The 17,425-nt window shown below is 35.0% G+C and overlaps 1 protein-coding gene across 5 annotated transcripts in view; it reads right to left on the reverse strand.

Annotated features, from left to right (window-relative positions):
* SEPTIN10 (septin 10) overlaps window positions 1-17,425 on the reverse strand; it is a 40,011-nt gene that overhangs the window by 1,821 nt on the left and 20,765 nt on the right. For 4 of the 5 annotated variants that reach the window (XM_083362235.1, XM_083362234.1, XM_083362236.1 and 1 more), the window contains 6 exons: window positions 15,977-16,138; window positions 14,936-15,032; window positions 13,200-13,368; window positions 3,646-3,778; window positions 1,670-1,860; window positions 1,318-1,492 (listed from right to left, as the gene is read on the reverse strand). In XM_083362235.1, coding sequence (XP_083218361.1) covers window positions 1,363-1,492; window positions 1,670-1,860; window positions 3,646-3,778; window positions 13,200-13,368; window positions 14,936-15,032; window positions 15,977-16,138 — 882 coding nt within the window. In that variant the 3' untranslated portion in view covers window positions 1,318-1,362. The remainder of the gene's footprint in view (window positions 1-1,317; window positions 1,493-1,669; window positions 1,861-3,645; window positions 3,779-13,199; window positions 13,369-14,935; window positions 15,033-15,976; window positions 16,139-17,425) is intronic. The other variant, XM_083362237.1, reaches the window with a different exon arrangement.

Here is a 17,425-nt window from a genome sequence, read left to right on the forward strand (position 1 = left end):
TTTCCCGTAGTAGGAACTATGTTTGCACATACCTAACCAGAACAGCTAACTAAGGGAGGCAGGGTCAACCCGAGGTAAGAAAAGAGATAAGTTATGAAACATCTGGGTGTGAAAATTGAGGTCTCCAGGAGCAGAAGCATGACATAAAATAGCTCTGAAGGAGTTGCAGATATCATCTTGGAGCCCCTTCTGTGATCTTTGAATCATGAAAGACAGATTTAGAAATGAAGAAGGGAAAGTTATTTCCATGTTCAAAAATGAGGAGAGAACAATCAACTTGATCTCAATATAAAGCAAATCTCTGAAGCAGATTATTAAGAAGTCAGTTTGTGAACATTTAGAAGGAACCAGGATGACCAAGTCATGTTAAATTAATCTGATTTCTTTTGACAGAATGACCAGTTTAGTTGCCCAAGAAGTAATACAGGAGGTCTTTGACTTATGACCACAAATTTATGTTGTTAGGACAGTTGTTGAGTTTTGCCCCATTTTGTAACCTTTTTGCCATAATCACTGCAGTTGTTAAGGGAATCATGCAGTTGTTAAGCAAACCTGGATTCCCCATTGATTTTGTTTGTTAGAAGCCAGCTGGGAAAGTTACACATGGTGATCACATGACCCCAGGACAGTGCAACTGTTACAAATACATGCCAATTGCCAAGTGCCCAAATTCTGATCATGTAATCATAAGGATGCTGCAAACGTTGTTAAAAACCAGTCATAAGTCACTTTTTTCAGTGCTGTTGTAATTCTAAACAGTCACTAAATGCATGGTTGTAAATTGAGAACTACCTGTAATTTCAGAAAGGTTCTAATTTGATTTCTCCTCCATGTCACCTAAGGACTAGTGTTGGAAAACATTTTCCTCTTATGATAGTATACTTAAAAAGTTAAAAAAAACTATAATGAAAAATAAACTGGAAGAGGTTTTTTTTAAAAAAACATCTTTACTTTTCTGTCCTGGATGTCTTGGTTCTCTCACTTCCTGCAGTTTCACTCTGGATTGTTCTACCCTCGGTTTAAGGCAGAATTGTAGGACTAAAAATAATGAATACTGTTCAATGTGCAGTTGAGATTTTGAATACCACCATGGTTGCTGCATTGCATTTCACAATAAACCTTTCTGAATACTACTACAGTTGTTGCATTGCATTTCACAATAAACCTTTAGGATTTTAAAAATTCTACTAATATTTTGAATCATAGCAAGGAACTATAACTCCTGATGTGAGTTGTACCAATAATTTTAGGTCTGGGTAAACAGCTTCCTCTAAGCATTAAAAATATTCAACACATGGTTCTGTTTCTGTGACTTACTATCAGGCCCTAACCACTGAAAACTTTGCGGATTACAGCCAAAGGCTATTGCTGGTATTCCCTGTGATGGTATCTGTCCCTTTCTAACTTCTCTCTTGTTTTCTCGTCATCTACGTCATCTACTTCCTGATCTCTGACATCAAAGCATAGGAGCTCAAGCCGAAAACCTGGATCCCTTAAGGAAAAAAAAGAAAAACAAGCATTTTCATCTAGGTTCCTAATCAATTTTTTTCTCCTATAAAATTTAAAATCATCATTTTTACCATTGGAATCTCTGAGTGATTTATGTTGCTTAAGATGTTGTCCCTTAACAGTTTCCCCTTCCTCCAATCTTTCAAAATGGGCTACTTACTTTTTACGATCTTTATCTTTTTTAAAACCAGCTGTAGGTGTAGGAGGCAGAGGCCTCCCTTGCAATATATCTGAGGCAGCTTTCCTCTTGTTGAATGCAATAATTTCATCTTCCAGAAGCTTTCTTTTTTCTTCCACTTTCATTCTCTCTTCCTGATGTAGTCGCTTCAAATGTTCAAACTTCATTTGAAGCTGAAATAAAACATAAAAGCATCGTTTTTTACCAGAAGTGCTTAGCCTCATCTTAAGTCTATGCTCAACAATCACATCGTAAACTAGGAGATTTTTAAGATAATTATTTCATGTGTGATTTAAAATACTCTGAATACAGATGTTGCTTTAATTAGCTTACAGTTCAGAATGCAAAAACTGACTTCTATTTAACAAATTACAATCAAGTTGAGCAACTTTTGAGGATATCAAATGTCTCTTTTTAATGTGTTGAAAACTGAAGATGAATTTGTATCAAATATACACTAGTGTTGCATTTTTTTTCTCCTTTGCCAAGCAGTGAGAAAACCAGGTCACACAGAGATAAAGTAATGCTTTCTACATATTCAGAAAAATAATTCCATGCACAGCAATCATTGCACATTTCTTAGATGCCTCCAGCCTCCAACTAATGTTAACTGAACATGTTCATTGCCCTGCAAGAACTACAAAACTGTCACAAAATTGATTGTTTTTTTTAACAAATAGGAGAAAACAGTTTATTAGACCCTGGAGAGGAAATTTATGAGGGTAAGAGGGGAAATGTCTACCTACCAGTTAGTATACTGCTCAAAAAAATAAAGGGAACCCTTAAACAATACAATGTACTGTATTTAATAGTAGGATGTCTTATTTTCTGTTCCTTTTATTTTTTTGAGCAGTATATTATTGGGGAAGGGGAGGTTGTTGTGATAAAGGCTGGGGACACTATTCTATCTGGCACGCATTTATCAATATATAATTTTTTCTTACCCCAAGTCAAGAATTGTGAATTTTAAGACCTTTGTTCCATTTAAATTGTCTGAATTGGAATAGTGTTATTATAAATGAGCTAAATATACTTCTTCTTAATCCATTGAAAGGAACAGTAATCTCTAGAAGGATCAGAAACTTTAAAATATATTTATTTATATTTTGGCCATTTAGAGACCAAGAGGTTACAAAGATTAGTAAGAATGGTATCCCTAACCTTTGAGATTCCTAATCAAACAGCACAGAATGCTGCCACTAAGTCTGATCACTACAATTCGAGGTAGGAATTTATTAATCTAGACTCAGAAGCATTTAAGTAGAATTTTTTTTTTCAATTGCCTATCAAAGCTCAGTGGTCAATGGCCATATGTAATTAATCAAATAGGAGTTCAGTGAATCACATTGGAGTATCCCTTGCCTATTTGTAGGCAAATAAGATTGTTATGACCATATCTGTGTGTATAAGGAATTCTCAGGGTGGGGTGGGAGAGGAGAGAATGTCAGGAGCTGATCTACTATCTGCTTTGAGCTGCTGTCCGAATGGGTTTCATTTGCTGAAGCTCTCTATTTAGCAACTTTTGTACTCACAACAACAACTCCTACAGTACCAGTGGGAACTCAAAATGCTCAAGATGTCTGGAGCAGGCGCACAGGATCCAAGGTCCTGCCCACCCCCAAGAGGAAGAATTGCCTTGGATAAGGAAAGATGAGATTAGGCAAGAGCCCCTGTTCAAGAACAGTCTCAATAGGGAAGAATTCTGACAGTGATCCAGCTGTGGGTGTGCTTATCTAGATTCCATGTGCACAGCTGGATCTCTGCCAGGTTATGTCCCCATTCGGCAAGTACAAGTCAGCATCCAGGTTGTCCAGGTACAGTGGCATCACTGACAAAACATGATCTGATAGTTTCATTTAGACTGTTTTAGGCACCCCAAAATTTGAGAACCTGATTAAATCTATTCCAAGTTTCTACAACCACTCACGCTCATCTAAGCAGCGTAAAAATATACTTACTTCTCGCTCTGCTTCTTTTAGCAGTGCTTCTTTCTCTTTGACTCTTTGCACAAACATTTGTCTCATTTCTTCTTGTTTCCGTTCTAATTCTCCAAGAAATTCATGTCTTTTAGCTTCATATGTCTCCTGTAGACTGAGAGTCATAAAATGTAAATAGCTTTCATCATTTAGTGACAGGCAACAACGCTTAAACATTTCGGAATTGTGCTCAACAAAAAATATCAGAGCACCTCTGAAAAGGTTCCTTCTTGCAGGAATTTAATGCTTTCTTGGAGATCCCAAAAATGTGGAATAAATACTTATTTTACATTAAAAATAGGCCTCCATGATCAGAATATTCTAGTTGTAGAAATCCAAAACATTTTCTTCCAGAGGAAAAGGATCAGTCACAAAAGCAACCAAAGAACACAAACAGATTTCAGCAGCTGTGCATCTGACAGATTGGAAACAAATACAGAATTGCTTACATCAAGGACATTCCATTTTTCAAAACAAAAAATGCAAAACCATGTGTAATTCAGTTTTCAGTTTGAAGTTATTTTTGCATAAAACATGCTTATTTATTTTGATTGGTTATGTATTGCTTTTTCTGCCCTGAGTATTTGAAGATAGTTGTTAAAGGCAGAGCAAAGAGTATCAGGGAGAAGCAGACTATGTGAATTCTGCAAATATAATAATGAGATAATCATTGGGAATATTCATCTTCAGTTGTAAAACTACTTCACTCACTTCCCAGGAAAAATTCAAAGTATTGTTGTTATTCTATACATCCTCTTATAAAAATACTGTTACAAGAATACAACTGTAATATAGAATGTAGTAAATGATTCTATGGGTCAAATAACATTATTGATTAGTAGTAGGCATACATATATGACATGGAGGTCAACTGGCAACATCTAGCTGACTTTGGTTGATCTCAACAAATTAAGCAGTGTTTAACCTGCTTGCTATATGGATAAGACACCACCACCATAAAATACTATAGCTGTATCTTAGAGTGGTGAATACTTTTTAAAAAAATCCTGGAGGAAAGCAATGGCAAATTCTTTTAGTGTAGTAGCCGAGAAAGTCGCAAGAGTCACCAGGTGGAATCATTATGAAGATATCAGGTGACTCAAAGAAGAAATTACCCTATACATATTTGATAATTAATACTAACAAGGCATATTGTAATTACATATTCAATAATCTATTGCCTCAGTTTCATTTTGAAGTAGAAAATAATAGGTTACAGACATATTCACACATATACAAGTTCAAATGCAACACTATATTTGTTGTATGTGAAATATATGTGACAGAATATATTTCCACAATAAAAAATTGTCTTGTACAAATAGGATGCAATAAGAAATCTGTTAGGAAGAGATAGGCAGCAACAGTATGATTAAGAATTATTTGCATGATTTGAATATGCTTAGGGCATTCTTAAGCCTTGATCCTAAATCAAGGACATATGGCCTATGGAGTGAAATGAAATTTAACTCTGCTAAAATAGTGAGATTAATTTAGCGAAAGCTTTTAAAAATATTTGAAATTCCAAAAGGGGTTTGGAACTTTTAGCCAGGAAATTTACTTGATGTAGTAATATGTAATAGCATATAATACACATTACAGGAAATTCTATTTAAAATATAGACATCTAAAGATCATCCAACATATCTGACTACATTAGCTGATTAATATATTTGTCAAAATTATAGTTTCATGTAAAAACTCTAAAAAGATTCCTTTGTGTATTCATTTTCTTTTTATTGTCTGGTTTATTCTTCTCTTCTTTATTTGCCTATTAAGAATTTCTTCTTAATTTTAAAAATATTTCTAAATTTCCTGAATGACTGTTAAAAACATGCTTTCTTTCTGATATATTGCCATTGTGATGGCCTCTTAGATGCTCGTTCAATAAAGTCATGTTTCAATAAAGATGTTGCAAAGTAGGCAAGCAAAAGTAAGTTATTTGAAAAGTGGTTTCTATGCCATAATTTTACTAAATAAATCAGATTAGTGGCCTGAAGTAGTCACACCTATTACAAGATCTTTAAAAGATCTTTATATTTTAAATAAAATATAATTTTCTCTAATGTATAACAGCAGCATCTGGGGTTTCTCCTAACTTTCCACCCTTGGAATCTATTAAAGAGCAAAGGTGCTGTTTTCATCATTAAATTTCAAAGGTTTCATTTACAGCATGACTAATTCAGTTGAGATATGAACACAGTTTAACTGCAGGTTTTTTACTTCACTGGGCAGCATTCTTATTGAAAGTGTAGTGACTATATCTGACAACCTTTTTCCATTCCTCCTTGTATGCTGGATTATAGAATCATATCTCATTTCTTTACTATTCATACATCTTGCATGAAAGGTTATATAAATTAAACAAGCTGTTGGTAGACCTGCACTCATTTCTGGCCTTTCTAAAAGAATGTCAAAAACAATTTGGCCTTCTTCATAGGGAATTTGATTAGAGGTTACAGAGTGGGTGGGTTAATGTTATGCTCTGGAAGGTTTAATTTGGAAAAAAAGGCTGTTTAAACTTCTAGAGAAAGTTTTCTGAATTCAAAGTTGCAAATGTACCTAAAATGGAGGTAAAATAAAACCAAAGTAATACCATTGTTGAAAAAAAGTCTTATTAGCTGTAGTGTGGAAGTACCAATATGTATCTGGATAACCTGGAAGGATAGCTTCTTTTCAATTATATCCAATAAATAAATGATCACATCAATTTAGGGACAACATAGTATAAACTTCCTAAAGTCTGTTAAAACAATTCTTTTTCAGAGGATAATCTAACTGTCCATTTCTCCACTGTTAACGTTTTATCCTCACCAACTATGTTTTATTTCAGTACAGGAGCTTAAATCTTATGGCAGCAAGCATCTTGGAAATCTTTACTGAATATTAAGAAGACAGAAAAAAATGGATATTTAAGAACAAAGGAAATTTTCTTTCGTTAACACACTCTATTTGTCAATCCAGTATAGATCTTGGTGTTGAAAAAACAACTAGCTTTCTGGGTTCTTGGGCAGAAGAAAGTGTTTCTCTTCACTTACTATTCAGTCTTTTGAATTGGGAACTTATTGATCCACTATTACATTATGGTTTCTGTGTTATATTTAAAGGGCGCTGAGTTTTTTGAATGTAAGTTAATTCATTATAAAGCTTAGAATCAATATAGCTATAAGGCATTATCAGTTCATGTAAGATTGTGCTATCACTTTCTATAAATATAAAAAAACCAGCAATATATTAAAACAGCAATATATCTAAAACCATGTTTTAATCATTCTATACTACAAAACAATATACCTTTCTCTATAACTGGTCTTCTTGCTATCTGGTACCCTAAAAAGAAAGGTATACAGGTTCATCAAGGCATGTTATTGTCCAAATAACCTTTTCAAACCCTATACAAGTTTATTCAAAAGTTAGCTTTACTGAGTTTAAAGAAAATTGTTTCAAGAGAGTGGATGTGAGACTGTAATCTAATTTACATTATTTTTACAAAAGAATATTGAGCATTTGGTGCCATAAAAGCTGTAGCATTTTTCCAAAAGTTAAATTAATTCAATTTTCCTACAAAAATATAACTCGCTTTTATAATATTTAAGTTTCTGTTTAACACTTAACAAAATATATTAATAAAGACCCAACCAATATAGTTTGTAGCTATTTTAATCTACTCATCAAAAAACCAAAGAGCTTTGTGGCACTCTGAAAGGTTTCATGGATTATTTATTATCCTGGGAGAAAAAAACCTGGTACCTGCATTTGTAGAGATTATAGGATGGTCTAAACACGAGGGCAATTGGGAAATAAACCTCCATTTGGTTATCAATGACAGACACTCGCAGATTCAGAACTTTTATTATACACATTAGAAAACTACAAGATTACATTACTTTTTGACATAATTGCGGTACTTGTCTTAACTTCTTACAAGGTTTGAAATTCCTTAGTAGTAGTCGCTCGGTGCCAAATCTGGGCTATTGGGGGGAGGGGTGATCAAAAACATCCCAGAGGAACTGCTTCAAAAGATTTTGGGTGCGTCTAGCGGGTGAGCATTATCATGAACCAACACCACACCCTGATGCTTGTTATGGATGGCTCGTCTGAGTTTTCGTAACATTTCACAGTAGAGTTCTGAACTGATGGTCAAACCAAGCTCCATGAACTTCACTAGCAGTACTCCTTTGGCATCTTCATATTTGGCGGGATTTTCTATGGCACCACTTCCTGTGTGGTGTTGGTTCAAAATAATCTCGCCCGCACACTGCCCGACACACCCAAGTACTTTTGAAGCAGTTGTGTTGGCATGTTTTTGATCACCCCCCATCAGAGCCCAGATTTGGTGTCGATTCCTTACAAGGAATTTCAAACCTTGTAAGATGTTATGACAAGTACCACAATTATGTCAAAAAGTAATGTAATGTTGTAGTTTTCTAATATGTATAATGTGTATCTGCGAGTGTCTGTCATTGATAACCAAATGGAGGTTTATTTCCCAATTGCCCTCATAAATTTGAAGAGGGCTGAACTAAAAAGGAACCCTCCATTAAGTACTGGAGTTGGATATGTAAATTTCAAACTGGACACTACTTTATAGTACTCATCACACTGATACTTAACATCTTGCAAGCATTAAAAAGTAAATACAAAAAGGCTCCATAGCTACCTAAAAAATAGAGCCTTGGTGGAGCAGTGGGCTAATGCCTCCTTAAGCAACACCAGCTGCCTGCAATTAGTGCAGGTTCGAGTCCCACCAGGCTCAAGGTTGACTCAGCCTTCCATCCTTCCGAGGTAGGTAAAATGAGGACCCAGACTGTTGGGGGCAATAAGCTGACTTTTGTAAAAAATGCCGCATGGGGGGGCCCGAAAGCCCTAATAAGCAGGCATATACATAGAATGAAGGCTATTGCTAAGCACATTGATTTGTGCTTCTTAGATTGTAAGCCGCCCTGAGTCTTCAGAGAAGGGCGGGATATAAATGGGATTAAAAAAAATAATTCTATACAGGGGCTTGGATCTCTCTTTGCCCATCAGCAGGATAATTCTTTTACCAGTGAACAGAACCTAGGCAAATTTTGTACAACAAGAGATGAGTAAGAAAGAAAGAAAGAAAGAAAGAAAGAAAGAAAGAAAGAAAGAAAGAAAGAAAGAAAGAAAGAAAGAAAGAAAGATCACAGGGATCACTAAGGACAGGAAGGAGGGGAAAAAACCAGGAAAACCTACCCGAATGCACCCCTAAGGGCAGCAGCTCAGAATGCTGCCAACTGCTGCATTCTCAGCCCCCTCCCTGCCAGTCAGTTTTTATTACGAGGCTGGAAAAAAATTCACAATGCCTTCCCTACCTAGAAATACTTCTGCACATAAACCCTATTTACTTTGAGGGCTATTCAGGAAAAAATGTGTAGGCTGTTTTTCAGTACACCTGTGGTATTAATGGAAAGCAATACTTATATTTCTCCTTCGGTGGAAACTGAAGGCGTCAAGCAACTTACATGCATTAAATATATGTGATTATTACACATTACAAAAATGCAGTCCACAGGGCTGGTTTTGATTATTTTTTTCCAACATATTTATAGAACTTCTGTTCTATATATGACATACAAGCCCATTACACTATTCCCTTTTTTCCCCACATAAGCACAGAAAGGGTAGGAAATACTAAGCAACAAGTAATAACAGGCAAGAGATAAAAGTCAAGGAAATGTTACTAACCTAACTTATGCTTACATTTATTTAAATTAATTTATGCTTAGCAAAAGACTCCCATAGCACCTAGTAGTATCTACACATCTAAGAATTACTCTTTTCTTCTCATTTTTACAAAACATTCTATCAACTAATATGTCTACTTGCTCACTATTCAAGTATAATTTGCAATCATTCACTCCATTTCCCTTGTCAAACACAACTACCTTAGCCTTTTGATGAATTAATTTTCAGGCCATTTTCTCACTAGATCATATAATCTTTCTATGTTCCCTGCAAATAATTCATATTCTCAGCCAATAACACAGCATTATCTGCATACAAAAGTGCATATACATTTACATTCAACACCTCTACTGTCATTTTACATTGATCCATAAAAGCATTAAACAACCAAAGGGAAGTCATATATCCATTTCTTACCCCTTGCTCAGCGCTGGACCATCTGAGTAAGAATTCCATTTATTCTCACACATGCTTTATTCCTGTCATATGCTACTCTTATCACATTCAACAAACTTTAATTGCCTATTTATGCAAACATTACAGAGTTTATCATATTCTTGCTTTAAATCAACAAACGTGCAATGAATATGCATATGAATAAGGATCACATCAGATTTTATTTTAGGGGATAGTTGCTTGTTAAGAGTTGGAAAGGGGAAATGAATGTATAAACTGGGACTGGATATAGCTTGAAGAAGTTAGAAAAATTAAAATCGTGGTACAACAGTGATGACTAGCTAAAATGAATGATCAGTGATGGTGAAGGGTGAGTTATAGATTGGAAGTCAATGGACAGCAAAAGTGAAGAAGTGATGGACTACCTGATAGAGTGAGTCTGCTACTACAGTAATTGCTATCTTTATCTTCTACCTGTACAGTCAGTCCTCAACTTACAACCACAATTGAGCCCAAAATTTATATTGCTAAGTGAGACACTTAAGTGAATTTTGTCCCACGTTATGACCTTTCTTGCCAAAGTTATTAAGTGAATCACTGTAGTTTTTGAGTTAGTAACACAACTGTTAAGTGAATCTGGCTTCCCCATTGACATTGCTTGTCAGAAAGTCGCAAAAGGTGATCACATGACCCTGGGACACTGCAACTGTCATAAATATGAGTTAGTTGCCAAGCATCTGAATTTTGATCACATGAACCACAGGGATGTTGCAACAGTCTAAGTCTGAAAAATGGCCATAGGTCACTTTTTTCAGTGCTGTTATAACTTTGAACAGTCATTAAATGAACTTTTGTAAGTCAAGGACTACCTGTACTTAGTTATAGCACGTGATTGTGAGTTACTGCAAGGAAAGCCTCAAGCCTGGAAATGATGGCTAGGAGTGAACTGCTCTATCAGCATTTTTTTTATTTTATTATTTTTTAATCCCATTTATATCCCGCCCTTCTCCGAAGACTCAGGGCAGCTTACAATCTAAGCACAATCAATGTGCTTAGCATGCCTTACCTGGGACCATTGGAGGAAACTGGTTGCTACCATCATTGCGAACTAAGTAGCCAGAAGAAAAACAATGGCAGAAGCAATGGCCAGGTATTGGAGTTTAGTGACTAGATTCTGACTCTCAGCAATATTTTGGTAATTTTATCAGTCTGATAGTTCAATAATTCATAAAACATCTACCGGTAATTAAGAAATTATTTTGTACTGGATTGTCTAACAATAACTGAGATTTTATTTTAGTACTATAATATCTTGAAAAGGTCTATCTTGATTTCAGATACACACATCACCAGCAATGGGAAAATTCCAGACTGCTAAAATTAATACCAGAGATTTCCAGTCTGTTCAGTAACTGCTTCAGCTTGTTCAGATTCTGAAGGCTATTAGCAGAATAGCTTCTCTTTTAGGTATTAGTAGCAGAAAAACAGTGAAAGGGGAATATAGTTAGTCCTTGCTTAACGACTGGTATTTTACAACCGGTCAAAGTTACAATGGTCACGGAACCCTGGAATGTTTATCATATTCTTTTTTTTCTCTTTTTCTTTTTGTTGCACTTCTTTGTGGGTATTTTTTTCTTTCTCTTAGTTTGTAATAATAATAATAATAAAATTGGAAGGAACCTTGGAGGTCTTCTACTCCAACCGCCTGCTCAGGCTGGAAACCCTATACCATTTCAGACAAATGGCTGTCCAGTCTTTTCTTTAAAACTTCCAGTGTTGGAGTATTCACCGTTTCTGGAGGCAGGTTGTTCCACTGGTTAATTGTTCTAACTGTCACAAAGTTTCTCCTTAGTTCTAGGTTGCTTCTCTCCTTGATTAGTTTCCATCCATTGCTTCTTGTCCTGCCTTCAGATGCTTTGGAAAATAGCTTGACTCCCTCCTCTTTGTGGCCGCCCCTGAGATATTGGAACACTGTTATCATGCCCCCCCTCGTCCTTCTCTTCATTAAACTAGACATACCCAATTCCAGCAACCGTTCCTTATATGTTTTAGCCTCTAGTCCCCTAATCATCTTTGTTACTCTTCTCGGTACTCTTTCTAGTCTCAACATCTTTTTTACATTGTGGTGACCAAAACTGGATGCAGTATTCCAAGTGTGACCTTACCAAGGCATTGTAAAGTGGTATTAATACTTCACGTGATCTTGATTCTATCCCTCTGTTAATGCAGCCTAGCACTGTGTTGGCTTTTTTGGCAGCTGCAGCACACTGCTGGCTCATATTTAAGTGATTGTCCACTAGGACTCCGAGATCCCTCTCACAGTTACTGCTATTGAGCAAGGTACCACCTATACTATACCTGTATAGTTTGGTTTTTCTTGCCTAAATGTAGAACCTTACTTTTTTTACCATTGAATTTCATTTTATTAGATAGCACCCAGTGTTCAAGTCTGTCCAGATCCTCCTGTATCTTAAGCCTATCTTCCTGTGTGTTGGCTATTCCTGCCAGCTTGGTGTCGTCTGCAAATTTGATGAGTTCCCCTTCTATCACCTTGTCCAAATCGTTGATGAAGATGTTGAAGAGCACTGGGCCCAGAACAGAGCCCTGGGGCACCCCACTACACACTTCCCTCCATGTAGATGCGTTTCCATTGAGGACCACACAATGAGTACGGCCGGTCAGCCAGCTACAAATCCTTGTGGTGGTGATGCTGTCTAACCCACATTTTTCTATCATATCAAGCAGTAGTTTGTATTTGTTTACACCATTGTAATCAAAATCCTTAAAAATATATGCAAAAAGGAAGAATGCATAAATGACATAACACAAACATGAATAATATCGCTTCAAAATTATGAAATGTTTTAGTTATATCCTCCCTAAAATGAGAATACGACTAACCCATTTTCACAAAATATTCCTCAAGCCATTCTTACCTAGAAGATGTCATTAATCCTACAGTTTAATCTCCAGTTTAGAGGAAGCCAATACTCCTACAGAACCACAGAAAGCAGCAATACTCACTGCAAGTGAGACAAGCACTAACTATTCTTACAATCCAAATAGGGCATCCTTCAGAATAATTGCAGCTTTGTTTAAATCCATCAAATGACTAAGAAGTACTCCCAAACAAATGCTTCCTAATACTTGCTCTGCTGCAAATGCTGAATCTGTAGTTGCCAGATATCCTGTATGCTGACTAACTAGCCATTGAGGTACAGGTAGTGGCCCAAGCGATGTCAGAAATTTTTTCAACAAAGAATTTCAGATTTTAGTTACACAATTATTTTAAATGCTTATTTCTACTGACAGTTTAACAATTTGAAAAGTCACCTCCCCCCCCCACTGTTAAAAATAGGAAGTTGTAAGACTAAAGAGTGTGAATACATTCTTATATCACTGAAATATGTAATTATTTTTAATGTACTTACCTAACAGGTTTGTTTTCTGGACCAGTGTCTCGGAAACCCATTTCTTCCAGTTTGCATCGCCGATACAATTCATAATGGCGCATATGAGTTTGTTCCCTGAGATCTTCCATATTTGTACAAATCAACATTTCCCGAAGTTTCACAAAATCACAGTGGTTCTCGTTCTCCACTAAGGAAGGGAATTTCTGTTTTAGAATTTTAGCTTTGGGAGTTAGTTTTACATAAACTAAGATAATTTTAAATAAATAACATTCTATTTCTTAATTTTACAGGCAAAGTTTATACTGGCAAAAACAGTGGTAACAATATTCTGTACCATCCTTTTAGCACTCTTCCTATTTTACTTTGAAACTGTTGTTCATTGTTTTGATCTATAGTGGTTTTTGACCAAAATAAACTTTGAACTGAACTGAGTAAGCATCACAACTGGAAAGAAAAAAAAGCTAATGATGGCAATCTACAAGCCTTCTCCAATCAACTGTTTCCTGATTTTTTTTACCTCTCTCCTATGCCAGATATTTCAATTCTTAGGGAGAAACTTTTAGGTGGAATGGAAATGGGATAAAATATGGAGAAATTATTTAACTGCAAGTGGCATCCAGTACTACTCTTAATTTTCTTAAAATTTATGTAAATGAGCAGCTCTTGAAAATGGTACTTCTTTTTTTAAATTCTGTAATGCCCTATGGCAAAAAATAATACTCCTACTTATTTCTTTGGCTAATAATAACCCATTAATATTTAAATATATATTTTAAAAGCTATAGAGTGGATCAATATATGTCTAACACATATTTAAACAGATGTTAAAAATAAGTAGTTTAGATCTAAAAGTGGATAGTCCATTTGGTAGAGTGGTGAAGGCACTGGATAGAAGCTGGGAGACTGTGAGGGGAATGGAAGCTACTTTCAAAAATTCTGCCAGGAAAAACTGCAGGGACTTGTCCATATTGTCAACCACAGTCAAGACTGAAATGAAGGCTTTCTATCATTTTAAATAAAGTTCTTAAATAAGCAGCATTCTTTCATGATGCCTTATAAAGAGAGCTAATCAAAAGTAATTTACTAACTCATAAATTAATCTGTTAATTGTAGACTGAAAAAACATATCAGTGAGGCAGGCACATGTTCTTATCCATATAGTTCATTTTGATACTTCTAAAACCTGATCTTACATTTGTTTAGAAAAAGATCTTAAGATATCAAAACTCACTTATCCCAGTTTTCCAAAACTGGTTTCATATATATTGATATTATTATCTTTAATTATTTATTTCTCCATAAGACTATAGATAGTGCATTTTATGCTTGTTTACATTTTATCCTAATATGTAGCAAGTTAGACAAAGAAAATGAAGGTTGAACATCATATAGTGACTGAGTGGGAAATCTAAATCTGGGTCTAATAAAAACCTCTATGATTCATATATCATACTTATAAAAGAACTACTCCTCATCCTTCTCAAAATGGTATGCTGAGAATTGTGGCCAAGATAAGGATTTTATTTAAAAGTAGGTTTATAGTATTGTAACAGTTCTAAAATCAACAAATTTACTTAATAAAACCTAAGGAATATATCTGGCTCCAGAATATGAAAAAATAATGGCTCTAATCTGGAATCTGTCAAAAAATATTAGAGGAAATAAGTTCCTTAAAGTGTTGCAAAATGTACACTTATTTAGTTAAAAGCAGACCTTTAATCAAAAATTTAATAAAAGTCTAAACTCTTGTTTACCTTGCACAATGCCCCAAGGATACTGGCGAGCCTTTACAACTTTGTTACCAATCTTTATCTCTTCTGTACTCCCCACTACAGCAAATGGCAAGTGTCCCTGAGAAACAGAAAATACATTATGGTGCAGATGAAACTAGAATAAAACATTAGCATATTGACTAATTTATACATGTATTTTATCATGGAGAGGGTTGCATGTGTTAACCAAAACCTGAATGGGAAGGGCTACCCTCGTGTAAACGTGGCCATCTGAGTTTCAAGTTTGACATCTGCCACAACCTCAGAGCAGGGGCAGGGGAGGGGATATATTTATCTGGCAATTCTTTTAGCTATCAGAAGAGTGGAATGTGAAACCTTGTTTATGAACTTGGGACTTTCTAGAGAACACATAGGCCGATACTCAGTTTTGCATCTCATCCTCTGGCTGCCAAAGCAATGTCACTAAAATCTGCCTCATTTTCTAACACTAGATTCACGTAAAGTACTAGTGAAAAGCAAGGATCTAATTTTATAAATTATATTTTATAAAATATAAAAAAGAAAATATCCATAGTAATTTCAGGCTTGCAGTTAAGGTAGTCACTCAAGAACTTTCTTCAGCATAAGTACTCAAAGAAACTGAAATTTGGAATGTAAAGATGGGTTCTAGCAAGAATTTTAAATGTATGTTTATTTATTTATTTATTTGATTTGTATACCACCCTTCTCCCTAAGGACTCAGGGCGGTGAACAGTGACATAAATATCAGAATGCACAAATACAGATATTGAAAACAAATTAAACCCTAATTTTCTTCTAAGTGCTGCTAATGCAAATACAATTCAGATTTCATATATGAGCATTGTGTTCTATGGAAGAAAAACATGGTGGAATACTTTCTCATAAAATATAATTGAACAGTCCAGAAATGAAAGTCCAGAATTTTTGAAGAAACACGGCAGCAGTTCCCATTAAAATGCTACCCTCCATCCAAAAACGAAGCCAGTAATTGCAGACAGTGAGTCTCTAGTTTAAATGTAATATCTTTGGCAATGTACTTACATTCATGGTAGCATTAATTTTAGCAATGCTCTCATCATCTGTTGGAAACTGGTATATCTGAACTCCATTACTGACCAGCTCACTCATTATTTTGATCTTAAACTTCTGCAGTTCAGATTTAGAAATTGTATCTGCTTTGGCTATAACTGGAATAATGTTCACCTATTAAAGAAATCAGACTGCTATGAAACATGCAAACTTCATTTGAACTTTTTAGATTTATCAGTTACAATCACTGAACAGGGTAAGTTGTTTTTTAGATTGCACAATATATTGTCTTTTTAGTGATACAAGATAATACTTTAATAACCTGAACAATTTTCACCCATCTGTATAGTCCATTTAGCCCTTGGTCCATCATTAAATTGATCAGGTATATCGCAGAAGGCTTTAATATGACTAGATAAAAGTTATTTAATAAATATGAGATCAATTTCATTAGAAATAATATAAGAACTTTTCCTTTAAAGAAAGAAAAGGGAATAGTTACGGTTATCAGAATGCATTGGTATTTCCTACATTTTCAAAGAGAAAGATAACATTATTTTGGGACTAATTTCATGTAAAACATATTTTTTAAAAAGTATTTACATGCATCCCAACAAACTGTGTTTGTTTCTTTTGATTTCTTCAATTAAATGCTAAGCAAGCTTGAATATCTGTGAACAGACAATATTTTAGAGCATCTGAATGAATACTGGCAATCCCAAGTGAAACCTTTGATGTGTGTATGAATAATGCAGAAAGGTTGCTTTCATGTCTTCTTGCCATTTTGTTAAAGAGATGAGTATTACTGCTTTGGGGTAAAATGATCCTTTTGTAGTGACTGTATCAAGGCTTGTAGATGTTTTATCCAGACTCAGCTACAAGTTAAAAACCAGATCTGTCCTCATCATTTTTAAAACCTGACATTCCAGCTAATTAACAGTCTTTTATGACAACTTATCTCTGCCCTAATAGTTTCTTTACTTATGTTTGGTAAGAACTGTAAGGAGAACTACATCAGTGCAAGGAATGGATGGAAATATAAAAGATGCCTAGAAATGGGAAGGAGGTGGAAGTGGAAGAAATAATCCAATAATCCATCCCTAAAGTGCTAAATCCAGATCCCATTCCACCCCATTTTACCACTCCATAGAATAGATCACTAACAATGAGCATTCTGCAGCCAATTTAGATTAGCAGAAAATCAGATTCCTACACAATGTTTTTGGACTCAAATCGGAACAATATCTTCAAAAAATAAACAAATGCCTTAAAATTAAACTATTTTTACATTATATTGATAAAAAGAATTATTAAAAAAATGTTTTGCAGCTGAAGAGACTTGTGTCAAATACCCAATTTCCCTATCAACTCATTCACAACTATCAGATGTGGGTGTCTTGCTATCTATTTTCATGACATCTTCGTTAGAGTTAGTCCATATTAAACAGACAAAAGATGAAT

The sequence above is a fragment of the Vipera ursinii genome (genome assembly GCF_947247035.1).
Source record: "Vipera ursinii genome assembly, chromosome: 4".
Lineage (NCBI taxonomy): Eukaryota > Metazoa > Chordata > Lepidosauria > Squamata > Viperidae > Vipera > Vipera ursinii.